At 45.5% G+C, this 27,915-nt stretch overlaps 1 protein-coding gene across 5 annotated transcripts in view; it reads right to left on the reverse strand.

Moving 5' to 3' along the window:
* Kirrel1 (kirre like nephrin family adhesion molecule 1) overlaps positions 1 to 27,915 on the reverse strand; it is a 91,834-nt gene that overhangs the window by 43,203 nt on the left and 20,716 nt on the right. For 4 of the 5 annotated variants that reach the window (XM_076932620.1, XM_034499739.2, XM_076932622.1 and 1 more), the window contains exon 2: positions 14,526 to 14,671. In XM_076932620.1, the coding sequence (XP_076788735.1) occupies positions 14,526 to 14,658 (133 nt within the window). In that variant the 5' untranslated portion in view covers positions 14,659 to 14,671. The remainder of the gene's footprint in view (positions 1 to 14,525; positions 14,672 to 27,915) is intronic. The other variant, XM_076932621.1, reaches the window with a different exon arrangement.

Genomic DNA, 27,915 nt, shown 5'->3' on the forward strand with positions numbered 1-27,915 from the left:
CCAGTCAACCTGGGGCAATGTGTATGCGTTGTAGAATGAAGATGATACTGATTCCAAGTAAGGTGCAACTAGAATCATTTTTTCCTACCTTCTTTCTTCCATCCTCCTTATTTACAGTATTCTCAGGACCAACACTTTATGTTAAATTAGACTTATCTCACAACACAGCTGAGAAATCCAAGGACCATTCGACCAGGAATTAGGAAGAAGGTCACAGATTCAGGACCTTGAGTTCCAGAGAACTTCTTGAACTAAGAAAAATGAAATATGTTGAGGAAATAAGAAAGGGTTGGTGGTGGAGCAGCACAAAAGAAGGTCTTGGGCAGAAGACAGAAATGGCCTGGTCAGAGCAAAGTTAAGGGAGCAAAGCTGGAAGACAGAGGTGCAAGGCAGATGTTTCACTTGATACCTAAACCCTGGACCCAGCTAACACTGGCTTTGACAGGGCTGGAGTGAGAATCCAGACTGCTCTGCAAGTGATACTATACCATCACCTGTCGTCTATCAGACATCATCTTTATGAAGGCTGTACCTACAAAGCCTCACCATCTAGAATACTTGCTACACTTGATTGAGATGAGCCTCTACCATCAGACAGCGGAATATCCTTAAGCCAGGAATTATGCCAATGTTGATACGAGCCATAGAAGCTCCAAATCCTCCCTCCCTACCCCTGCTAGGTCAGCACTTCCAGCCCTCACTACACACTTGTCTGAGTTCACAATCTGAAAGGGGCTGCGTATGCTTTTAGCGGAGTTCTGCTTTGGTGCCGCGGCCAGTGCTGGTTCCACAGTGGGCATCGAGTGGGGATTAACCAAATGAGAAAATAATACACGCAAGGAATTCTAATCCAGCGTGTGCTGTAATCCTTCTTTCCACAGCTTCTAAACATCAATCCTAGGTTTCCCTCTGGGGTCACATAAAATGAATCTAATTCTCTTCCACACGATAGTCCTTTAAGCATGTGAGAAAAGTTATGACATTCCCCCAGAGTCTCCTTTACTTCTGACCAAATATCCTTCATTTCTAACACTGATGCTGCTCCCTCAGGCATCTTCCTGTAAATACGCTGCATCTTCTCCTCTCTTGACCCCAGACAGCCACTGTGAAACCCGTAACCTCTGTTCTCCTCATAGCAAAAGCACTCAGGCAGAACTGGGCACACAATCCTGCCATCCCTCACAAAATCATCCTGAAATGTTTCTCACTAAGATCACTAAGGGTAGATTCCTGAGCGCAACACCAGCCTCAGCTTAGTCCTCCTCTTAAGGAGGGGAGTATCAGGTATTTATTTACAATTTTTTCTATGCTTGGAACTGGGTTTAGGGATGTGCACAGGCCAGGCATGTGTGTATTCTACTGTTGAGCCTACCCCTAGTCCTTAGCCATCTTGCCCCATGGACCACAGCAGAACTCTAATTGAATACTGACTTAGCTGGGGCTTTCCTCACTGGACCTGCAGGACCCCACAGATGTTTTTCACTGACTCCCTATCCTCTTCATCTTTTTCTTTTTAATTACAATCTAATTAGATCATTCTACCTTCCCTTCAAGCCTCTCATAGACTCCTCACTGTTCTCCTTCAAATTCATGGTCTCCCCTGCCCCAACCCATTGATTGCTGTTACACATGTGTGTATGTGTGTGTGTGTGTGTGTGTGTGTGTGTGTGTGTGTGTAACATATATACTCCTAAATACAAATTGTTCAATCTGTATAACATTACTTATAAGTATATGTCTCCAGGGCTGACCATTTGGTATCAGGTAAACAGTTGGTGTGCTCTTCCCTGGGGAAGACTATTTCTCCCCATCTCAGAATCCTTTAGCTGAGGCCCCCTGGGCTTTCCTCTGTTCACATTAGCACACCTTACAGTTAGTTGTTCTTGTTCCTCTCATGTTTAGGCAGTCATGTTGGTGACACTTAATGGGTGTGGCTTCTGTCACTCCTGGGAGACACAGTCTCACAGCAATACTCCCTGTTCCTTCTGGCTCTTACAGTCTTCCCACCCCCTCTTCCATAACTGCCTCCAGCTTTGATTCTGGGATTGTGCTGTAGACGTATCCACTGGGACTGGGACCCACCACTTTTTGGGTTGATTAGTTGTGATTTTCTGTACCGGTCTCTGCCTGTTACAAAGAGCTTCCTTGACAAGGGGCGAGGACTAAACTCTGTTTCCAGGGTCTGCCTTGGGCCTATCCTCTCCTTTTGCTGCTTATCTGATCATTTGGTTTATGTACCTTTGTACATAGTTGTGTGCATATGTGTGCAGTTGCAAGTGGAGGCCAGAGGTCAACATTGAGTATCTTTCTCTATTGTTCTCTGCCTTACTTTTTGAGACAGGGTCTCTCTCTGAACTTGCAATTTACATATTCACGAGAGTAGCTAGCCAGCAAAATCCAAGGACCCTCCTATCTTTCCCTCCCCTGTGCTAGGATTACAGGTCTGCACAACTACACCTGCCTTTTTATATGGGTACGAAGGATCTGAATTCAGTCATCGTATTTGTGTGACAAGCATTTTACTGACTGAGGCTTTAGACTAAGCCACCTCCTCAGCCTTTAAACACAGTTTTAGACACCATTTCTTCTGATGTCCTATCTTGGCTCAGAATTCCCGCTCAAGTCTCAGATGCATCTATCAAAGTGCCTATTTAAAATCTCCAATTGGGTATCTAATTGGCATCTCACACTCTTGTCCAAAACTAAGTCCTGGGCTGGAGATTTAGCTCAGTAGTAGGGCATGTGCTCAGCATGGGAGGACCCTGGATCTCATCTCTAGCCAGTCCCCAAAGCAAGAGTGGGCCCTGCTCTTCACCCTGACCTTGTACTGTCAGGACATAACAATTTCACTCCTCCAGGACTTAAGGCAAAACTTAGTACCTGACTTCTCTCTCTTACCTTGAATCCAAACTACCAGTCAATATTGCTAGTTCTGTGTTCGAAGTAGCTCTAAAAATGGGTGCCCTTGGTGCTACCTCTCCCCTGTGCTACCCACCAAGTTGTCTGCCTGGACAACTGGAATGACCACTTATGAGTCCTCACTCCTCCCTTCCTAGGTCTACGCTTAACATAGCAGCCAGAGTAGGGTTGTTCAAATAGAAATTCTATCACATCATTCCTCAGCCTACCTCCTCTCTCCCCTGACCCACAACTGGCTTCTGAAATTACTCAGAAGAAAGTCCAGGCCCAGAGGATTCCTTCAAAGCCTAGTCTTACACCAAAAAGCTTGCTGGTCTTTATCCTAGTTTTCCTGGGACAGAACTTCTAAGCCCTCGGGACTTCACTGACTGGAGTAGTTTTGTTACTCATGCTAGATGACATGGGGTTTTTGGTTTGCTTTGCTTTGGTTTTTGCTTGTTTGAGACAGGGTCTCGTGTACTCTAAAATGGTCTAAACCGGCTATGTGGCTAAGAACAGCCTTGAACTCCAAATCTTTCTCTTTCTACTCCTCAAGTGTTAGGATTAACGGAGTGTGCCATTGTGCCTAGCTCCACACCTAGGTTTTTGACTAACAAACTGTAGAGCAACCTTGTCACATCCCAGGTGCCCCTTCTGTTGCTCTATTGTTCTCCACAACTCTTACCATTATCCTACGTACTCATGTAATTAATTTACATACTGGATCTTTCCTGTATACATCTAAGAGGCAGGCATTTTCTTTTCCCAGTTTAGTTATTACTGTCAACCCAGCACTTAGAAAATATACCTGGAAACTTTAAAGCATTAAATGGATAAGTGGATAGATTAGACTGTAAAGCTTGCCTTCTGTTCTGGGTTTTTTTGGTTTTTTTTTAAGGTAGGTTTATTTATTTATTTAATGTATGAGTGCTCTATCTGCATGCACACCTACATGCCAGAAGAAGGCATCAGATCACATTATAGATAGTTGTGAGCCACCATGTGGTTGCTGGAAATTGAACTCAGGACCTCCGGAAGAGCAGCCAGTGCTCTTAACCACTGAGCTATCCTTCCAGTCCCCCTGTATCCATCTACTTCTCATTAAAGTATGTGTCTAGAAAGGGTGGACGCTCTCTCTAGATGTGGACTCCTGGCACAATGCACAGGACTATCCCCTCCCCAAGGAGGACTTCACAAGAGGTTCAGCCTTGGTCTGGAGGAAGGCACCAGTGGTCTTACCACTGTCTGTCACTTCTGAGTAGACTTGTTTACACGGTGCCTCTCAGGTACAGAACTAAAGTATTACAGATGTGGCTTGTCTGCACACAGGGAAGGACCATGTCCCCCCTGCTCACTGTCTTACATCTAGGTGCAGCATGGTCTCTGCTATCCAGTTCACCTCTTCTGAGTGAATGTGTTATGTGGTTGTCTCAGTGAATCCTAATATCCATCATGAAAATACGCATCATTAGTGCCAGTGTACTGATGGAAATGTAGAGGTGATGAGAAATTAAACAATTATGCTTCACAAAGCTATTGGGATGGGAAACCAGGATTAACTACAGGGTCGGCCATGGAGTGCAGGAACGTGCTGAAGGACTGCCTTGAAGCTTCCCCACTGTCACTATGTACAAATGAAGTTAACTCCTCTGAGCCTTGGGTTTTTTTTTTTTCTTTTCTTTTTAATCTATAAAATATGGCTGCCACGAGTGTATGAGCCACAGCATATGAAGTACTTATCCATGTACATGCTATGCAAATGAAGCTATTAGCAATAATCATGATTATAAAACGACACGAGATTTCACTGCCCACTTTATTGTCAACACCATAGCTCTCAGATCACTTTAAGCTAGCAAACAATGTGCCTTCCTCCGGTGAAAAGCAGCACATGGTATGCCCACAGGAACAGCCATCACCCAACCCGGCATGGGTCCTCTTAGACATCCACGGCTGATCTGAGTGGGAGCAGGAAGCTCAACCCATGCTCGGTTCCCTGGTTGATACCCAACCCAGCATGTTCCCCAGGCCTCTCCACGGGCCACATTTTCTGCTCTGCTTCCTCTTTTCCAAACAGTGACCCAGGAAAGCAGAGGCCTTCTCCACCTCCTTGGAGCTCTCCAGTCTCAGGGAAGGTGATACAGAGAAAAGGTCTCCAGGCTGCCCCAGGCTTCCCTGAACTACAGCATTCCTAGACACAGAGCCCTTTCTCCATGAAAGGGAGCAGCCAGGCAGAAAGACAAAGACCATATCTGATTCCAACAGGCTGGAGACCACAAACTGGGGTAGAGAAGCTTGCAGAAGGGGCCAAGAAAGAAAGGGGCTGGGGGTGAACCAGAGGAGGAAAAGGGGAGAGTCCAGCATCATGTTCTTACTCCTCCCCACCCCCACCCTGCCATGAGAGGAGGGTATAAGAGAAATCTCACAACATTATCACAAGTCACATTTCTAAGTAATTCTTCATGTAGTCTCTTTCCCCAGATATTGCAGTGTGAGGTTCTCACAGCCCAGTTCGTATCTCATAGGGTCAGACAGTTTTTATATCATATACAGCTTCTCATCCTTTCTCTCCTTCCCACTCCCCAGTAGTAGGGGTGTCGGTGGTATGCCCCTTAAGAGGAGACACCACAGTCCTTTACAGGCAGAAGGCAGAGAGTAACAAAGAGGGGCAAAGGCCAAAGCAGGCTGCCTACGTGTGTGCCACCTGGCTGCTATCCACTTCCTTCCCTACAGACCAGGAACACTGTACCAGCTCCCAGTGGTAAAGGCTTTAGTGTATGCAGTATGCAGTATGCAGTAGACAGCCTGGCTCCTAGCAGGGACTCAGCAAACAGTACAGTAGTATGAAGATAAGGGATTACCAAGCAATTCCAATCCCATAATCTCACCTGGTTTCTACGTCTCCTACTTCACATGAAGAAGCTGAAGCCACCAGTAACAGCGTGGAGTGATGGAAATATCTATGAAAGACTCTGAGTAACATCCTAGCTGTCTCCCAAGGAATCAGAAGGCAAGAGAGGGGTACAAAGGTCAGCCTCACCCCATGCCTTGAACTTCCAGGCTGGACCTCCTTACCAACAGGTCATTGGTAACCTTGTTCTGTGGCTTCTCCTATCTGAGTCATTTTCCCTAGGGGAAGGGTCCCAGGTCACTGTCAGGAGCTTCTGGCAGTCTAGACTGCCCTCTGTTCTCAGGGTTATGGGACACAATCTTTGCTTTCTCTGCTGATAGTGTGGGGACATACTGCCATTCCAGTAGACCTTGGCTCATGTATGTCTTCAAATGAGTACAAGCTGGATCCGTGACCTGGCAGCCTCTCGGGGGCCTGGTCTGCTGTCAGACACATAGTGGGAGCCCTGAAGGCTGAACCTGGAAACTGGCTTACAGAAAGGCCTCAGTAAATTTGGTTAAGGGCATAAACAAGTGAGTGACTGAATGAACAAACCTGAGTATGACATCACTCCCCCAGACCCAGGCAAGAGCAAAGGAGCTGCCCAGAGGGAACACACAGCAGAGAGACCCAGTCCCACACTCCCAGCACGGGAGCCTCCTGTGCATCAACTGTCACCTTTTTTGGAGCTCTGCTTTTAAGCACATCAACAGCCGTGAGGAGATGGCATGGTTGCCAAAAAACAGAAACCAAACACATCAAAACAAACCAACAAAAAAATCCATAACAACACTACCCACAAGTGACAAATAGCATTCTCTCTTAAGAGTGAGACACACTCACTCCCTACCTCTGGGACTTCCCTCAGAGCTCAGTGCACGAACGCATGTAGCAACCTCTAGGCCATCTGGAAAGAATGTCCTGAAAGAGGCAAGTCATATCTCATAGGGCCAGACAGTTTTTATACCATAGGCTATTTACACATGGAATGAGAAGGAAGGGAACAAATGTCCTAAGCCATATAGGATCTCCTCCAGACAGTGGCCTCAGAGATCATGGAAGACCTAAGGGGACAGCCTAGTTTGAAGACTGGATGTAGGAGCAGAGTAGAAATTTGAGCACATTGGAACACAGAGTCTCACTTGTCCTGGGTCCCTATACCCCTGCCCTGGTTTGCTGGGCTCCGACATGCCACCTCACCCCACCTGTCTCTTGCTACTCTCATGTCTTCTGACCCCAGAAGACACAAGTCAGTGTTACTGTTTCCTCCACCTGGTGGGAACTGGGAGCAGTAAAGAGATCAAAAAACACATACTGTGCATCCAGCAATTTTACCACCGGCAATTGGTTACAGAAAACTAACTGTGAACTCCGAAGGATCATAAAGGTCACAGGATGTCTAAGCAGTTCCATTTTACTCTCTCGTAGGCAGTTCCAAGGCAATCTAGATCCAGGCATTTTCAGCAGAGCCCAAGCACTTACGGTCTAAGATCAGGTAGGCTAAGCTTGGGAGGGGAGACGAAGCCTCAGAATTAGAAGGGATGGTGGCGCTTACCTTGTCTACTCTCCCTCCACAATCAGAGGTCCCATCCAGCATGTCCAGCATGTGTCTTCTTTTCCTGAGCCTGACTGCAGCAGGGCTTACTCACTCACGAAGCAACACTAACACTTCCTCTTTTCCTGATAGCTCTGCTATTGAAGAGCAGTTCTTTATAGTCAATGGGATGCTGCCTCTCCGTTGACCTTAGGCTAGGCATTGGAGCTAAATAATATTCATTAAGGACCTACTATGTGTCATGGTTCTAGATCCTGAATCAAAGTCATTTCCTGGTAGTTACAGCTAAGAATCCGTCTACTTAATGTTCCTCCCACATGACCTAGGATTTTCTTCCTGCTCAGACCAACTGGAATATTGTTTATGCTGTCTTTAGTGTGTGAGAGATCTGAGGGACCACATTGATTTATTTTCTTATGGCATACCAAGAAGCATCCCTAAAAGAGGAAGACAAAGTATAAAGGAATCTGAATATGCCAGTCCTTTGTGTTACATTTTGTCTGCACATCCCAACATTTATCCCTGGTTACAGGTTTGCATTTCCTTATTGTCCTCTGCCCACTCCCACCACCACTATCTGACACCTCCAGCTACTGGAGGACCAGAGCCTTCTGCCTCCATTCAGCTGAACACCAAGACAACAACAGTATAAGGCACACAGTGGAAGACGCTGAATAAACATATGTGAAACTGAAGGCTAAGCGGATGGACACGTGGGATGCAGATCACAAACCAGAGAACAGACAAATTCTCTACATAGACCTTCCTCCATCAGCCAGGAAGAGATGGCTAATTTCCTCCTTCAGTACTTAGGCAGATAGATGGCGAGTCTAAGAAGAACTTCCTGAGAAAGTTGGTAGGCGCATAGCCAGACCCTAATTCAGCTAGAACCACCACCAGCAGCTATCATGGAAGTCCTGTTCTGGATCTAGCTGACAAAGTAGAATTGATTCCTGGTGAGGAAGAAGGTTCAAGTGGCCAGAGTCTACTGTAAGGCACTTGGGCTCTACTCTGGGGCCTGGGGAAAGAGACCAAATGCCTAGAGCACTGGAAATGAGCCAGCAACTACTTGAGAACCCCAAAGGAAAGCTAGGTGATTGGGAGCACTGTGTGGTCCACCAGAGGGTGATGTTCCTGGAAGAGGGCTCCATCCAGAGTTTAGAAGAACAGCTGAGACATGATGGCCAACAACAATGAAAACCATTGTATAAAATGTCTATAACAGGCATTCTGCTGACTACATTATGAATACAAAATCCATATCACGTTTACAATGCCTGGTGAAGACAAGGTGGTTAACCCCTTTCACAAACTGAGGAGCCCAGCTGGACATGGTGGCTCACACCAGTAATCCCAGAATGCAAAAAGACTGCTATAAATTTTATAGCCTGGACTATACAGTGAGACACTGTTACACACACACACACACACACACACACACACACACACACACACACGCACACACCAGGGAGAAATATTAGAAGGATGAGGCAACTTGGTCAAGGCCCAATACTAAGTGGCTGCTGTCTGAGCATCACTGCATGGGATAAGCAGGCTCCACAGCCAAGAGATGCATGGGGTCCCCAAGGGAACAGCTAAAATAGACCTCAGCACAGGCCCCACTGTGGCCTACTGGTAGACCTATTAAGATGCCTCAGCCAGATAAAGTCACAAAGCCCTCAAGATGGATACCCTTGCTCCCATTTGATGCCCCCTTTGGTCTTTCCTACAGAGTCTTTCTTCTTTAGTCAGCTTGCTCTCCACCCTAAATTGTCTTTCCTTTCCTCTTTAAAGCCAGTGAGTAGGAAAGCTCTCAGCTATTGAGATGTCTTATTCATCTGCCAGTCACCTTCTTGCTTTTAAACAGAAGATCTCGACCTCCAAGGACTGGTTAAGGTTATGTCAGTCTCTCTGGTAAGTAGGACTCTAAAGTATCCATCAAGGCCCTCTTCTTAGGGCCTTACCCTAGACAACTCACACTATCCATGAACCCATGGATTCCTCTCCATACAGCCTATTACTTAATTTTCCTTCTTGTAGACCCTGTCTATCTGGAGGGTTTTAGGAACCCACCCTGTCTGCCATCTATAAGTACAGGGCATCATGCCTCCTGTGCCAGCCTGCAAATGAACTCTGTAGTCTTCATCCCAGAGCACCTCTGTAAACCTATTCCCCTGTCTACTCTCTTTGATCTGTAGTATCCATCTGTAGAAGTTCCACTAGAACAATGAATGAATGAATGAATGAATGAACAGTTTGAAATTCCTCACTCTGACTCTATGCTCCAAGGAATTCCTTTTGCACTGTTGTATGTAAATTCTTGTTCTTTGATTTGTAAAATCAAGACTCAAGATTTCTTCTACACTGAAAAAACAAACATGCTCTTAGGCTTTTGGATTACTCCTCGGCTCTCTAAGCCTGGCTGTTGCTTTAGGGAAGTATGTCTCAGAATCTTGGCTATCTGTATCTGTGAGGATTTGAGGACTAACTGGAAACTTATCCAGGGCATAAATTTACCCCTTGGCTCGGTGTAATTCTGTAGCATGCTTTAGCTTTCTAAATGTCTCTTTAAAGGGCAAAAACACGTGCCTCCAAATTACTGGGAGATGAACAAGATCCACATGACAGTACTTGCCGGCAATCAGCATTTTAGAGACTGAGGCAGGAGATAGCTTCAAGTTCAAGGCCAGCATGGGAGTCACAGTGAGTTCTAAGAAAGACTGAGTGAGCTACAGGGTAAAACCCTGTCTCAAAAATAAAACAAACAAATAAAACAAGCCACCCAAACATCCAGTGGGTGGAATTAGCCGCACAGCTTCTGTCTAGCCGTAACATGGTCTAGCTCCTTCATCATGAAGATTACATGGAAGCCTAAGAAATTGTAGTAAAAGAAACCAGGACTCCTTTGGATTTCAGATATCCCCTCATTTCTCTAGATCTTATTGCTGAGACAGAAAATAGAAAATGGGGTCATTAATTCTTATTTAACAGACCTCTGTGTGAATTAAAGTAAACCAGTCAACAGTAAATAGAATAGTCTACAGGGCCTGGTACAGACAACAGAGAAGAAACTCATAACTTCATTCTCTTCTGCTGGAATTCTCTCCTTTGTCCCTATGGATCCACACTCCCCTCTCCCAACTTTGGTTTCCACTGGAGGGCAGGTTCTTGCTTTAGTCCTGATCCCTTCCCTTCACTGGTAGAAGAAAAAAGTCAGTCAATGGCAGGACTGTCTGAAACTGCTGCGAAGCTGTGTGTGCAGGTGTGACCACAGAGCACACATGCATTTCTCCTTCTGAAGCACACTGCCTCAGGCTTAGTCCCAAGAGAGCTGTTCTCAACAGGTTTCTTTTAAAAGAAAAACAGAAGCTGCCAAATGATAGGTAATTGACCCATCAGGAGGATGCTTAAGAGATGCCTAGACAGTAGACAGAGGCAGGCAGCTGCTAAAAGTTCCTGCTTCTGTTCTAAAGGTCTCAGGCCAGACACAAACCTGAGAAAGCAAAAGAAAGAAAGGTCAAAGCAAAAGTAATTTGATAAATAAAAAACAGAAATAAAGAAAAGTACACACATAAAATACCACACACATAACACACACACACAATACACTACGCACACACACACACATACACTACACACACATATATACCACACAAACAGTGTATACATACTCACATGCATCACACAAACACTACACACACATACACACACACACCACATCAGACACATAAAATCCATGTTTATTAGCTAGAACATATACATAATTTAAATTAGTTTTCTTTCTCTAGCATGTCTTGATCTCCCCCTCTTTTTTAAAGGTGTGTAAATATTTTGCCTGCATTTATATGCCTGATGCCTATGGAAGCCAGAAGAAGGAGCAGGACTGTCTGGAACTGAAGTTATAGGTGGCTATGAGCCACCATGTGTGTATTGGGAATTTGAACCTGGGTCCTGTGAAAGAGTAGCCAATGCTCTTAACCATTAAGCCATTTCTCCAGCCTGCTTTGATTTTTTTTTTTTTAATGAAAGAAAAAGAATTCCTTTATATGTGGTGGGATGGAAAACAAACATGATTTTCTAGCATATCTGGATAGGCCCAAACCCATAAGCATGCTTGCTTTAGCAGTCTATGCTGTAGGTCATCCATGAAGAGTTCCTGTTCTTCAGCACCACATGAATAGAAATAACAAGAAATAATTGCTTGCATTGATAAGCAGCTAAGCACTCATGGATCACTTTTTCATCCATTTTAACTTTTGACCCATAAAAATCTCAGAGATGTTCAGTGAACCCGAGCCCTCACTACTGGTCAGAGTCTATAAGCCAGAACCCACATCTGATTCCTCTCAGTAGTTTGGACCTGAAATGTCTCCAATAGCCCATGTGTTAAAAGTGTGCTCCCTAGTTTATAAGAGTATTGAAAAGACTATTGACTATTGGTGTCACCTTTAGGAGATTGGAAGAAAGCTGGGTTGCTGAGCAGGGATGGTGGTGAGCCAGGCTTCCCTCTTCTACCTTATTTGCTTCTATCTCCCATGACACGAGTCCCTTCCTATGCCATGTGCTCCGGCTATGACAGACCGACTCACCAAAAGTCCAAAAGCATAAAACCAACCAACCATAAACTGAAACTTCTAAACTTCCTATTTTTTTTTTTTATAATCATAGCCATTTGTTATAGCAATGAAAAATTAACATGACTGACACATTATTTTCCTGTCAGATCACACTGGAAAGTAAAAGAACAAGGTAAATGGCTAAGATATTGGAGAGCAACTTTTCAATTTGAAGCACTGTTTAGCTCCAATTAAAAACTTCTGGAATATGAAGAATGCCAAGTGCTTGGATGGGTGTAAAAGTAAAATGAAGGCTGAGGCAGCTAAAATAGAAAAAGAATGGCTAGCTGAGAGTTCAGCTCAGTGGTATAGAACATGGCGGCTATGCAGGAAGCCCTAGCTTCAATCCCTGATTGTAAAGACCAAAATAACAAACAACAAAAAAGTGAAGAATATTTTCATCTATCTCTGAGCAAGAACTCAACGATGTGTAGTACAGGGCTGACAGGGGAAAGACGACAATGGTAGAACTTCAGAAAAGGACTGAACAACTGCCTCATGGGCTGGGAATAAGGAAAGGCCAAGAGTGAGCTTCAGCCACTGCAGAGAACAATACTCCAGAGCTCCTGCCTGGTCCAGAACTGCAAGCTGTCCCCTCAAAGCGAAGGAGGCAAGGCCTAGAAAGATGGATCAGTGGTTAGGAGTACTTGATCCTCTTGCAGAGAACTGCAGGTCAGTTCCTAGTGGCCATGTCAGAGAGTCGACTTCAGCGCCATGAGATCTGAGGCTGTCTTCTGGCATAATGCACAAGTGCAGTAATGTTTGCACACATACACACACACACACACACACACACACACACACACACAGTAAAAAGAAAGTAAGTCTTTACCACAAGAAGAAAAAAGAAAGAATAAAATGCTGCTTTGTGCATCTGTTCAAATTCTGCTCCGCCAGATGGAGGACCCTCCACCTGGCACAACCTTGGTGGCCCAACTCATGGCTGTTCCTCTACGTCTCTTGCCCCTAACTGGCCTCCTTATCAGAGCAACAAGAAGCCTTGCTCCAACTTTTCAGCAGACCTAGTCCCCAGCTACATACCAAACACCTAATACTTAATATGTTTGCCTATCAGGTGTACAGTATTGTGTGTGGTATTTGTGGAGTTCCTGTGCGGTAAGTATGTGGTATATGTATGATGTGTGTGGTGTGTTTGAGGTTTTCATAAAGTATGTGCTGGGGGGAGACTTGCTTATGTAGCCCAGGCTGGCCTTGAACTCATGCACACAGGCAGACACCTGCCACACTACACATGTAGGCAGAAGACAATTTATTCAAGAATTGATTCTCTCCTTCTACCATGTAGGTGAATTCTAGGAAGGAAACTTAACAGACAGTATTAAGTGCTTTTGCCTGCTGAGCCATCTCACCAGCCCATCTTCTTCATAATTCACTGGGTATCCTCAAAAGACAAGTTCACAGTCTCTCCCTCTGTTTTTGCCTTCAACGAACAAGGGACAATCAGTGTTACAAGTTTACCGAGTTCAGATATCACCCATCATGCAAACTCCCTGTATAGGTAGCCTGCCCTACTGCACACCTGCAAGACAGGCACCATTTTCTGACGAGAAAACTAGTGGTTCCGGAAGACTCAACCACACAGGAAAAGGTGACAGTGATTGGATTTGATGACTTCTGATTAACATATTGACCCTGGGCCCTATAAGTTAACCAGGAAGTACCACTGGTAAATCCAGACCAACTTCAGTTACAAAAATTGAATCATGACTCTGAAAACCTCAAGGACATTTGTGTGTATGTGTGTATATGGTGGGAAGGGAGAAATAATAAAAGGGAGGGGGGAGAAGGCAGAGGAAGTGTAAGAACAGAGGTATCTGCCGGAAACAAAGGGAAGCTTCTTCCTTCTCATTCTCCACTAGGGAAGACATCCCGCCACCTGTTTCCCGTCACAGCCCTCAATTCCCTCCCCATTCAGGGGACCTGAAGCACAGAGACGGCTTGCTGATTGATTTAAGTTTAATTCATTTGTGTAATATCCCTGTTCAGAGCAATGTCTAATTAACACTTTTGTTGGGGGGAATAAAACCTCCTATATTCATTAATGAATGGGGGAAGGGAGGAGAAGCCTTCGCAGGCAGCAACTCAGAGTCTACAGGGCTGGCTCTATCTTAGAGATGTCTTAATGAGACATGTCTTCATAATGGGATTATTGCTCCCTTTGGACTAGAAGAAGCAAATGGGGCTGAGATCAGCTAGGGAATGAAGAGTCAATAGTACAGGAGCCAGCAGCACTCGGCCCACGGCCGGGGACTCAGCCCATGGCCGGGGACCGTGCTTCTGGAAGCCTCACCCAGGGAAGGGATACATAACTAGCAAGGCTCTCTCTGAGCTCCTGGGTACATTTCCAAGCATGAATGAATCCACTTCTTTCTGGATTCCTCAGCCTCCCCAGGCCTTGCAGAGAGAAATAACATCACAGATTTGTTTATGACTCCACAATTTGTAACATGATGCTTTATAAATGTTAGCGTACACATTGCTGGAAACAACGAACAATCAACACTGTTTAACAAGCGAAGACTCTCAGAGAAACGGAGGAACTCACCCAAAGTCACAAAGATAAGATAAGCAACGACTAAGTGTGGAGCCCACATCTTCTGACTCAGAAACCTGGGCTTCTCGGGGAGCAGGCTTGATTGGCAGGTCATCAGACATGTGCTATGGCTCTCCAGAGTCATTCCTAAAGCCCTGCTGGGGATGAATGCAAAAAAGACATTAATAAGGTGTGAACCTCAGCTTCCGGTGAGAGAGGAATCATCTAAAATTATATGCCAGAGTCTAGGGCAGGAGAGGTGGCCCAGCAGTTAAGAGTACATGACATGGGCCATCCCAGCAAAAGTACATCCCAGAACCCATGTCTGGCAGCTCACAACTGCCCATGGCTCCAGCTGCAGGGAATTTGATGCCTTCTTTTGGCCTCTGAGGGCACCTGCATTCATACAAGCTCACGTGCACGCGTGCGTGCACACACACACACACACATACAAAAAACTTTTTAAAATGTGGCTTAAAATTATAATTATAAATTCCATTAATTATAAAATTATAATAAGAGTTTGAAGTGAGAGAGGGGGAGGGCAAGGCACTCTCAAAAAACTGTCAAAGGAGTCCATGGCTTCAGTGATCTCAGTGTTCATCATGAGTGACCTTAGGGGACCTACGCACTCTTCCCAGGCTTTTATTTTTATGCCTGAAGAAGAAAAATCACAAACCATGCCTTGCCCGATACAGAGGATTTGTCGAGGTCTGATATGCATAAAGGAGAGGAGACAGCAGCCAAAGGCCCACAGTGAGGAGAAGAGATTTTCACAGTTCATCATCCTACATTTAAAATGTTTGCGCCATGTACATTTAGCTCCTAAAAATATAAATTAAAATTTCACAAGACGTCTTTAAGCCCCCAGGTTATACATTTTTACACATATAATCCCACTGAATTCTCTGGGCAGTCCTGTGTGGTAGAGATAATTTTCTCCATTGCCTATGAAGAGACGGAGGCTCAGAAAACTCAGATAAGTCAGCTGGCCTCAGATATGTGACTAACTATTCCGTGGTCTAGGATTAAAATTCTTATCTTTCTGATTTCAGAGCTGCAACCTCATACTTCCTCTCTTCCTGACATTAATTATATATGCTTATTCTATATTAAAAGCTCAGTGTTAAGAGATGAAATTGCTATATATTGAAGAATAAATTTCACTATATTGCTATGGGTGGAAGGGGGCTGAGATTTTCCCAACCATTATCTAAACATAGGATCCCATAACTGTTTGTCTTACAACCCATTCAACTGCCCACTGGCTGCATGAAGAAAACTGTTTTAAAAATAATATATCTACACCCTTAAATATGCATTTTTGTATGTACACATAGGGCAGATGGCAGCAGCTTTTTTAATGGAAAGAAGGGAGAATTAAACGGCTATTGAACATGTCGTCCTGTGCTCGGGCAGCATGGAGACTCACCCAGGTAACTTGGCTCACAGAGTCTTGAAAATATTATACATTCTTCCTTTAATTCTGCTGTCTACTGCCCTATGCATTCACTCCAGGTCAATGCCTCTGGCTTGGACCACAGTTCAAGGCAGGCAAGGATGGACTATACATATCTCTTTTCACATGTCCACATTGAGCCAGACACGATTAATAAAGGCCGGTGCAGATAACCACGAAGACAAAGATCATTTATTTTAACTTAAAGGGAAGCAAGGCCTAATGTTTCAGCATTCAGTGTCATATGGTAAAACACACACGAACTCTTGGAGAAGGTCAGGGTCTGCAGACTGGCCTCTCTATCATGAGTTTTCCTACTGGAAGATGGAGATAATATCTACTCACGGAATTGCAGTGAAAATTACACATAGAAACTGTGAATTCCTTACTAAATGGAAGATCATTATGTATCAATAAAAAGGAGGATAGACACCAAGGATGCATATAACTGTTATATTCTTGCCTAGCTTGCACAAGTGCTTGGTTTGATATCTAGGCAAAAATAAGGAGAAAAATAAATTTTAAAAATAGGTAAGCAAGCAGACCCCTAAGATGCTGCAGTCCCAGAACTCCCAGTAGGAAAATGACTCCTGGGCGCGGCATTCCCAGTACCAGAAACTGCTTTGTTCACCCTGGTCCCTGTGCCTTACATAAAACTGGGCACATCAGCAAATGAGAGAAATGCCCTAGAGAGTCCTGAAGCTTGCTGGACCCAGCTTGGGAGCAATTAAAAAGGAAAGGAACAGCTCAAGCTTTCCCTAAATTCCATCAAATTTGCATCAACTCATCTCTAGCCATTCTGGAAGGGATACTTCACACAGGTCCATATCACCACCCCACCCCAGCATTAGGTAGGCTTAAATAACAGTTAGAGCAAATTACAGTGCAGTTCACTCTGAGGACATAAGTGACCATGAGACCTTGAGCAAGCAGACAAGGCCAACCAAGTCACAGCTTGGCTAGGGTACTAAGGCTGTGTTTTACAAAAGGCAAAGGTCAAGGGTCAGTAGTGGAGAAGGGTGGAACAGACAGAACAGTTATCTGCTATGTTACAAGCCTGGTGGCAGAAGTGAGCAGGCCCCACCTTGAGGACCAAGGAGAGTAACAGGAATAGCATTAGCCCTCCTGAGAATGTGAGGTGGGAGTACTGATCTTTCCTGAAGTTGCTAGGTTACTTCCTGGGGCTTCCCCAGCCCTGTCCCAAAGACTGAAATCCTATTTATGAACTTACCCCAAAGGCAAAACCTCCTCCAGACTTTCTCATAAGACCTGAATTCTGCTGCTCACAGCTTCCTAGTCATGCTACCCACAGGGCAATTCAGCATCTCTGGCCTTGCTTTGAGGAGACCTACTATGCACTAAGTTTCCAACCTGTCCCGCTCCCCCACAGCTATATACTAACAAAGAAACAAACAAACAGCCAACCACCAGCATAGGCTCTAGGGCAGCCTGTCTGATTTGAAACCCACTATCTTGTCACATCCTACCTGTGACTTTGGGTAGTGGCTTAAGGTCTCTCTGTGTTAGATATCTCTTGTGTAAAATAATGGGGCAAATTAAACAATCTTCTAAAATCACTTGCTATCACTTCAGAAGGTACCAACTCACAATTAGCCCTTGAGGAAAGCAACAACACAGAAGTTTACTCAACCTCGCAGATAATTATAAACAAGTCTATCAGACTTGAAAGTTCACATTCAGCCCAAATTTGGTGTCCCCTCTTCACATTTCTCAAAGCATGCTGCCTTCCATCTCTCACAAACTTGCATCAGGTTATAAATCCCATGGAACATGACCTCCAACCCACCTTTGTATACTCCTTAGGACCTAGAGGACATCAGCCAGAACAGGGAGAAAGAATATTTAGTTCCAGGGTCAGCATCTTCCCTCTCTACTGGCCATGAGAGAAGCATCAGTACAGACAGAGAGAAGAGGAACATCACAGAGGTACTGGAGAAGAAAGCCCTGACTGCAGCCATTCCCTCTCTCCTGCTTCTCCTTTGGCTTCTGGCCTACTTGTGATTATCCAGGACTCACCCTGAGAGAATATTAGGGCTCCAAACTCCAAGGGAATTAGTGCACATTCTGTCATAGCAGCCAAGCCATGCAGCAGAAATGCAAGTCTGCCTCCAGGGAGTCAAGGTGGGGACCCTTCTTTACCCTGCCACCACAGTTAACTACAGATCTTGCCCTGCGCTGCACCATCCTAGTGCCAAGCCACTTCCTGCTGCCCTGCTGCCTGGCCCAGCATTTCTTGGACCTCAAGACCTCCTCCTGCTCAGAAGGGTGGAGACATATTTGAGAGTATAACAGGCACGTTCTCTTGCCTTCCATTTTCCTCACTCTCTTCCTCTCCCGCCCCATACCTCCCTGGCCCCTTCTTTTCCCTTCCTCTAGGCTCTCAGCTTCATAGCTTCTCTGTCCACCTTGCTCACTCTATTCACCCTGTCCCTGGCTTTCTCTGACTACCTCCACTTCTTTTCTCCAGAGCTTCCCTCTCAGAGCCCCACCCCCCATCTCCATCTCCCCTTTGTTTCTCTTCTCAGGCCCTGGCTGCCCTTTCTCCTGCTGCAACCTTAGCTAGCTCACTGGGCTGCCAGTTTCATTTCCTTTATTCCACAGTCTTGTTCCACCCACTTTCTTGGCCCCACCCAACCCTCCTTCATTGGTGTTTTCCTCTTTTCCACATTCCCTCTCTTACGATTGATTTCTTCCCTTCCTGCTCTCATTCACCCTCCTGCCTCTCATTCTTCCACTCACTGAAGAGGTGTTTGTGCACAGTTGTGCCCTGGCAGGAGAGTGGTAAACCCCCAGGAGGACTTGGCTAGCGTTAGTGTAGCCCAAGAGCCACTTGCAAGCACCGAACAGGAAGTCCAAAGACTATTTAAAGTTTGCGGAGTCAAGGCTAAGGATGCTGTCTCCACCCAGACACAGTACCCCAGGCTTTGTGGAGAATCGCCACAGGTCAGCTTGGTGACAGGTGTCTGCCAGCCACACCTAGTCTGCCACATCTGCTGTTAAGGAAGCCTAAAGGAAGAACCCAATTGGGATGGCTTCTTCCATTTTGGGCAAGAAATTCCAACCTCTGGTTAGTCTCATCTGGCTACACTACCTCTGGTTTCAATCCTGAGGTCAGTAGCGCTGAAGGGAGGGAGCTTGCCATAGGGAGAACATCTGATCTCTTTCTCCCAGCCTGCCTCCTTATTCAGTTGTCCTTTGGAAACTTCCACTCTCCTGTATGGTTTTCTGTAGCTGGCACTGAAGACCTTACCACAGTCTCCCTCAGGGGCTCTTACATTACTTACTCATGCCAGGTCCTCGTCTTTATTCTCCTCCCTCTTTACTTCCAAGCTCCGTTTTTCTAAGATGATCCTAAAGGGAGGGGTATCTTTCCTAACAGTATAACTTGAGCATCTCCTTTGCATTTTCTAAAATTGCACTCCTTCCAAGAAACCTTTCAATTGACCTGACCATAAATCTGGAAGAGATTTGAGGAATTTTTTAGCTCCATCTTTATTTGTGCATAAGACCCTGAGTGCCAGTGCAATGTTATACATTGCTGGGTCCATGGTTTAAAGATGATGGCCCCCATAGGCTTGTGTGCCTGAATAATTGATCCTCAATTTGGTGGAAATGTTTGGGAAGGATAAGGAGGCATGGCCTTGTTGAAGGAGGCGTGCCACTGGGGTGGGCTTTGAGGTTTCAGACAATTCTCAATGTTCCTTCTGTGCCTCCTACTTGTAGATCAAGGCGAGAGCTCTCAGCGGCTACCCTAGCTGCCTGTCTCTTTGTCTTCACCCCACCATCACAGACTCTAAGTCTCTGGAAGTCCAATTAAAACTCTCTCTTACAAGCAGCCTTGGCCATGGTATTTTGTCACAGCAATATAAAAGTAACTAATACAGTCCACAGAGAGTATCTATTGCCAATAAGAGAAGTCATCCAAGTCTCTCTCTCTCTCTCTCTCTCTCTCTCTCTCTCTCTCTCTCTCTCTCTCTCTCCAAGCTGCCTGCTACTCAAAGAAGGGACAACTGATGGCCCTGTCTGATGGGTCAGGGATTCTCACTATTATGCCTCCCTCCTCTGCCCTAGAGTGCCTTTCTATGTATTCAGTCTCTTTGCTATATTTGATTGAATGTTGTTGGCATAAAAAACTTATTTAACTGTGAGCTCCTAAAAAGACAGTAAGCACATTGTATTCACCTGTTTCCTCAACACCTAGCTGTACCTGGCACCCTGCAAATGTCTGCCAACGTGACAGTAAAATGAAAACATGTTGTTGATATCTAAAACAACAGATATGCATCAACAAGAGGGTAAAGAGGGTTCTTCCTGGAAACAAAATGGCAAAGTCTGGCATAGTCCGTGCAGAGTCAGGGTTCGCCCACACTCCCCAGGATCTCAAAGTTGGACTACAGAAGGAATGGCTGTAGACACCACTTGCACTTTTGCCCTTTCCAACATCATGGCATGACCATATAAGCCAGGGACTTTGTATCTGGGTGGAACACTTCATGGCTGCCAGCCAAACCAAAAAGAACTTTAGAAGACACCCGGAACCCTGGAACCCTATCATTGAGTGGGCTCCACTGCCTCTTCTCTGCCCTTCTCATCCCAGGTTCAAAATGTAGCCTCATTTGACCCACACTGAACATACATAGATCAGGAATCCTAGGGAGGAGCAAGCTAGAAGTCAGCTAGGCCCACATCACTTCAATGGAAGCCCTGTAGACACCCACCCTCACACAGGACAGAGAATGATGAATGTGGTAGAGGGGTGGAAGAAGCCCAGCCCAGCAGAACCTGCCTGAACACGTGGCCCCCATCAGATTACTGCACTGTCTCACCTCATCTAAGATTGTACGGGGAGTTTACTTCTTCCCAGGGCCTTCCATTTTGATGGTAAGGAAAGATCCAGGACAAGTCCTGACTTTGAGGAGGCGGCTCATCTGCGGCAGGGACACAGGGGTGTGCTAAGGTCACTCTAGACAGTGCAGTTCTGGGGGCCAAAAACAGTAGGTAGGGGCTAGGATCTAGCTCAGTGGGTAGAGTGCTTGTCTAGTGTATAAGAGGCTCTGGGTTCTATCTCCAGTACCACATAAACTGGTTGCAGTGGTATAGGCCTCTAATGCCAGCTCTCAGGAGGCAGACGAAGGATAGAAATTCAGGTTATCCTTGACTATGTAGTGAGTTTGAGGCCAAGGCTACATAAAAGACTAGGAGAAACACACACACACACAGAGAGACACACACACACACAGACACACACACGGGGGGCGGGGGGAGAGAGAGAGAGAGAGAGAGAGAAACAACCATTACAAAACAGTGGTGACACTTAGCCATAGCAGGAAGAACCTTTGCTAGAATGGAAGTCAGGTCTTCCAGCCTAGCTAAGCTGTGTGCTTTGAACAGGTCACATTCCTTTTCTGGAGGCAGGCGGAATTCTGAGTTTGAGGCCAGCCTGGTCTACAGAGTGAGTCCAGGACAGCCAGGACTACACAGAGAAACTCTGTCTCGAAAAAAACGAAAAAAAACAACAAACAAAAACCCCCCAAAACAAAAACATTCCTTTTCTGGTCTTCAGTTTTCTAACCCAGGAACCAGATCACATATAAGGTCCCTTCCAGAACTTACACCTTGGATCAGGGTAGGTATTCAGCACAGTAATCTCTGCAGCAAGATTCCCTTCTTCTGGATATCTGTAACATTCTCCACATCCCTCCACCCTTCTAGCTTCGTTTAGTGGAAATGGCCTCTCTAATCTTTTTTGATTCGTCCCAATCCAGGTGTTTAGCAATTAGAATGTAGCCTCCCCAGCTGACATACTGTTCAAGAACCTATCAAAGCTGCCCACTAAGAAGCCAGGTGCATATGGCTTTCCCAAGCTCCGCCCCTCGGCCACAGTCACTCACACACCTGGAGTGAATTTCTTTCCTCTCCTGCAACCCGAAACTCTTGACTGCTCTGAGCCTTGCTGTGGATTTAACCTTGTTCAGAAAACCTAGCAAAGTATCCACATCACAGCTGATCCAATTTCCTGTCTTTCTGGTGTTTAGCACTTTGAGTCACATTAAATGTATCTGCCGCATATTTATATATGTTGCATATAATGTATGGTTTGAATTATATATGCATTATATGTATATACATAATGTAAGCATATTTCTATATATATATATATGTGTGTGTGTGTGTGTGTAACAATGGGCATTCTTCTGAAAGCTGCAGGTTAACAGCTAAGAAGAATCCCACACATTCCTTCCACTACTGTCATGCTATATAGAATTCCTAAGGGCCTTGTGGTCTTCTTCAGAAAGCGAGGCTTAGAGATAGGTAAAAAACATACAGACATAACTTATTATGGAAAGAAAACGGTACTCAGTCGAAAATCATGTGTATGAATGTTTCTTTCCACTCACAGACTTATACAAAAAAGCTACAGGTAAAAAGAGCTTCGGCTACTAATCACCACCCTTAGTTCCAGCACTAGGGAGGCAGAGGCAGGCAGGGCTGTGTGAGACTGAGGGGCAGCCTGGTCAACACATGGAGGTCCAGGCTAGTTAAGGTCACATAGTAAGACCTTGTCTCAGAGAGGGATGGGGGAAGGGAGAGGGAGGGAGGGAGAGTGAGAGAGAAGAGAAAAGAAAAGAGAGAGGAGAGGAGAGGAGAGGAGAGGAGAGGAGAGGAGAGGAGAGGAGAGGAGAGGAGAGGAGAGGAGAGGAGAAGAAAAGAGTCTTTGCCTAGCCCAACTTTGTCATGTTGGGAGTTCTGAAAGCCCAAGGAGGCTAGATAGTTCTTACAAAGTTAATAGCAGACTCAGAAAGAAAACGAAGATGCAGGATACCTCATCCACACTCTGGATATTCAAACCAGAGGAGTGAAGCAGCCAAGCAGAAAGTTAACAACCTGGAGCCAGTCAGGTAGGTGGCTTCTGCTCTCTCAGTGAACCCTGGGTCGTGGTCACCCTGAGAATTGGGACACAGCAGTTTGAAGAATGAAAATATCTCATATTTCTCATTCCCAAAATGGACAGCTCTGGGACACAGCATTTTTGACGCAATGATTGAGGCTTTGGTTGAGATGCCAGCCCACATTGGTCATTTTTAGGCTGCCGAGGCTGGGTCCACAATGCTATAGGCTCAGCCCAAGTCCCAGAATATGTAGCAACAGCAAGAATCACAGTGGCTATGCGCCACTGCTTCTTCCTGCTTGGACCCACAATTCCTCTGCTCTCGAGGCAGCCCTATCATCAGCTGTAATGAAACACGGATCTCAGTCATCTACCGTCTATCACTCCATACCAGCAGGGGTGTGGGCCGCACTGAGGTCAGTTCTGATTGGCACTGGAACTCATGGTGGTGAATTTTTAGCAGCAACTATTATGGTCTAGGGAAGATAACATATACACACACACACACACACACACCATTTTCATCTTCTCAGAGTACATGTCACACGACAGTGTGAAGAGCAGAGCTGGAGGACAAACCAGACTGTGCACTGAACATCCATTAAAGAGGCCTGACAAATGGATAATGTAACCCCCCAGGACAGGGACATTTACTCAACAAGGTTGCTATTCTTCCCAATTTTGTGTGTGTGTGTGTGTGTGTGTGTGTGTGTGTGTGTGTGTGTGTACTTACTGTGTAGCAGCTGCTCTGTCACTTCACTATGAGGTTAATAACATAACCAAGTCACATTCTGTCTCCTGAAGAACAGAGAGCACTGGGGCAGTAAACAGCTCACTCTAGTTCAGCAGGGACAGAATCTACCGAGGTACAGGCAGTTGCTCTGGAAGCCCAAGGGGATGGAGCAGTTATTTGGGAAACTGAGACGGCTCCCTGGAGGGCTTGCAAAATGCAGCTGGAGGGCAGACCCAGCAGAGGCGATCTGGACTGCCCTGCCCAGGACACTGAGGGGTGACATGCAAACAGACCCCTATAACCTGGTGACTTAGGAGGGATCTCATCCCAAGTGAGGCAAAACACATGCCTCAGGGAAAGACAGCACCTCTCCTGCCCGCTCCACGCAGCCACCCTTATCTCCTCTTAGTGAGTTTCTTCTCAAGCCAGCTCCTCTCACTGAGAGCTGGGGAGAAAAATCACCCTGGGAACAAATTCCTGTGCGAGTCCACAAGAGTTTATTTTCAACTTCAAAATTACTCAGTTCAGCACTAATTTTTCTGGGATTCCCACATCTGGGGACTTTTTCTTTGGGAGGATTGTTACAGCGGGGCTTTTGTTCCAGCCGGCCGCCCCTCTAAACCCTTTTAATTGAGCCTGTTTTAAAACAAAGGGAAAAGAACCAGGAGTCGAGGCAGCTCTCTTTGCCTCCAGCCTCTTACCCCAGCTCTGCGGTTAACTCTCAGCAATGATCCTACAAGCCTGGAATCTGAGGAATTTCCTGCCCTGTGCTCCCTGGAAGAGCTGAGAGAGACCTAGCAATTAGGCCTCCAGTTTCCATTCCTGCCTTCCTCCACCACAGCCAGTGTACTGAGTGAAAAGCTGGTGGAGGGGCCAGAGAGGCATCTGTGGCTGAGACAGTTGTGCCCAAGGTTACTCTCTCCTTCCTCTCTCACCAATCAATCACACCTTTTTCTTTGTCTGCCTGAGAGAGTGGTAACAGCAAGGGACAAGAAGAGTTGTAATCCTTCCTGAAGCCATCTTGTTTTTCTGCAGTTGTAACTCAAGTGTTTCTCTCTCCACACAACACCACAGGAGTTAAAGGCACTCCTGGCTGCTTTCCCCATCCTCTCCCCGCTATTGTCATTCACCCTAAGCCCACATGCTCATCACGTGTCTGTTCCAGGGAGCGGGTCACAGGACTTCCCCGGGCAGTATGACTGTCTAAAGGATTTCTAACAGGCAGGGTAGAGGCTGTGGACTTCCATATTTTGGTTCAAGTCAGAGACAAAGAGGCAGGAAGGAGAAAGGCGTCCCCAGGTCGTCTGAAGGAGCCACGCGCAGGTTACGTGGGTGCTGTGGCAGCTGTGTAGCAGAAGCAAATTTTTCTTCTAATTATGTTTTGTTCCGGCTAACATTAAAATCAGCTCATAATCTCTAGTGACATATCAATAGGTGGCTGGAATCTATACCCCGACCCCCACTCTAGAGATCCCTGCAGTCCAGAGTCCTGCTGGGAGCACTTCCTCATTCTGGCTGTCTCATAGCACTGAGCCAATATGTATCCCTAACTTACAAGGAACCCAGTTTACAGCAAAGGCTATTCTGAAACCCCTGATCTTCCTTCATCAGCTTCTCGAGTGCTGGATGAGAACCAGACCTGGCTAATTGTCTCATTCTTATAATGTTTTTATTTTTATTTTATGTGCATTGGTGTTTTGCCTGCATGTATCTGTGTGCTGGTGTCAGAATCCCTGGAACTGGAGTTACAGTGTGTGCAGTAGCTGTGTACCCTCATGTGGGTGCTGGGAATTGAACCTGGGTCTTCTGGAAGAGCAGCCAGTACTCTCAACCACTGAGCCATCACTACATCTCCTAATTGTCTCTTTGACAACCTTCAATAATCCTCCTTGCGGACCCTCTGCAGTCTCTCTTTATCCATTTAGAGGACATCTCTGAGATCTGTCTCCCAAGTCTTAGAAATGCTAATGTTGAAGTGAGTCAGCACCTTCCCTCTCTGCCCACACCATTGCCTTCACCTATCTTAGTCCACGGTGGCAATGGGGCAGTGATCTCCCTGCTGACCAAGAATGTTGCCGAATCCTAAGCCTTACCAGACCTCAGCTCTGCTCATTGGCTTGTCTTTCCCTCCCCACAAACAGAAGGCTGGGATGACAGCCAGCACTCAAGACCTCTACCCGACCTCCAACCCCTAGAGTCTCTGTAGACTCTTGACAATTCTGATACAGTATGGAACTAAAATGGCTGCTTCCTGCTTCCCTTTCCTTCTCTTGTTGAGTCTTTGAGTCCTTGCTCTCAACATACTCTGCCAGCCACAGAGGACCAAGACTCAGAAATCCTCCACTACTTCAAGGGGAATATCCACAGATCTACACATTTCCTCCAACTCAAGAGATTTGCCTTTTGAGGGCCAGTTGCCAGTTCCTCCACCCCTATCCTGCCCTCACATTCCCTTCAGACAAAGCTTTCCTGTCAGGTTTTGACCCTGATGAAGATTCTTAACTAATTTTTTTTTTTTTTTTTTTTTTTTTTTTTTTTTTTTTTTTTTTTTTTTGCATTTCCTTTCCCCCTTCCTCTCTTAATTCTGAACGGTCTTTTGTCTTCTTCTGAGTCAAATAGCTCAGACTGAGAGGGCTGGGTCGGGGTCTCTCTCTCTCTCTCTCTCTCTCTCTCTCTGCCAACTGGGAAAGAATGCAAGAGGGGGTGATAGAGGAGGTGGGTACAGGCATGGAAAATTCAAATAAAATCAAGGATTCAAATAAAATCCTTCTAAAAATAAATACAAGTTGTATGTGGGGGGGACCCAATTATGAAATTTTTTTCTTTCTTAAAAATCAAAGGAAATAAAAATGGGGGAGGCCTTGAAAAAGTGAAAGGAAAAGAGGACCCCAAAAGGAGAAGGGAAGCAAAAGCAGACTTCTTGAGCAAAGGAGACAAGATGCCCTTCATAACATGTATCCACTGAGCAGCTTCTCCAACTCAGAGGAAGAAAAAAAAGAGCTGAACCCCCACCCCCACCCCCACCCCGCAGGAAAGCTGTGTGGAAACAGTCCACCCAGCACACCCAATGGATCATACACATGGTTGCATGAATGATTATGGGATTCAACCAAGGATTGGTGGCAAACCAACACACAAAAAAGAAACTGAACTAGATAGAGCCTCCCCCTTGAATTAAGGCAGGTGGCTCCCAGCAGAGAAACAGACCTCTCTGGCAGCACCTCTTATTCACCTACTCTGTCTTCCTGAGACGCTATTCTCTCCCTGTCTGGCAGAGCAAAACAGAATCAATGAAATGCTGCCAGTTCTCAGTGATACATAAGTTTCTCACCCTGAAGATTATCCGTGGAAAAATCTTAATCCCGGGCAGACTTTTGCACCCAGAATGTTTGAATATGAGCAAGGAATTAGAAGCTTGCTTAAATAGCATCCAAGTCAATTCGAAAAAGCAAACAAGCCTGGTTAATATCCTCATACCGACATGGAACATTCCGCAGAGTGTGTGTGGAAAAGATTAAAGAAATCAGGTTAGTGGGTGTTAAAATGTTGAGGCACTGTCCGGTACAGCTAACGGGGTGTTAACTGCAGGTGACCTTTAATGTGAACAGCTCGATGAGGTCTCCAGTTGTCTTTACAGAGACTCTAGTGGAAGACTAGAGATGATTCAGATTATTTGTTTTCATGAAACAGTAGTTGGCATTTTCTCTGCTTTCTTACTACTGGCCAAGGGCTACACTGTGTTAATACAGCTTAACTCATTTAATTAGTTTATTTGCTCCATAAAAGATTCGAGGCAACATAAATAGATACATCTGGTCAGTAATATAAACAATAAACTAAGAGAACAACAATGAGTGGGAATGGTGACAGTTGGGAGGGGGAAAACCACTTAGGTTAAAGCTCTGTGTGTGTGTGTGTGTGTGTGTGTGTGTGTGTGTGTGTGTGATACATAAGAACTAACCAGAAATGTTACCATAGACATTTCACCAATTGATCCTCATGAAAAGATGTTCTCAGGTAGAACCGGATCACGGCAACATTCTTCAGTGCACACTACAAGCACCATGTCAAAGGCTCAGCTCAGTCAGGGCAGATCTTGAAGAGGCAAAGACTATTTGGTCTTGGTTTACAACTTACTGCCCTGGTACCTGACTCTCTAAGGATAAAACTGACAGTACTTTCCAGAAATGGTCTAGAAGTGAGCATTCACAGAGAAATTCAATGTGGCATTAAACATAGATAGCCCCAACAATGCCTCCAGGCAGAATGCTGTTCCTTTGGACCTTTGGAGGGATGTGGC

This window comes from Arvicanthis niloticus, chromosome 4 (genome assembly GCF_011762505.2).
Source record: "Arvicanthis niloticus isolate mArvNil1 chromosome 4, mArvNil1.pat.X, whole genome shotgun sequence".
Lineage (NCBI taxonomy): Eukaryota > Metazoa > Chordata > Mammalia > Rodentia > Muridae > Arvicanthis > Arvicanthis niloticus.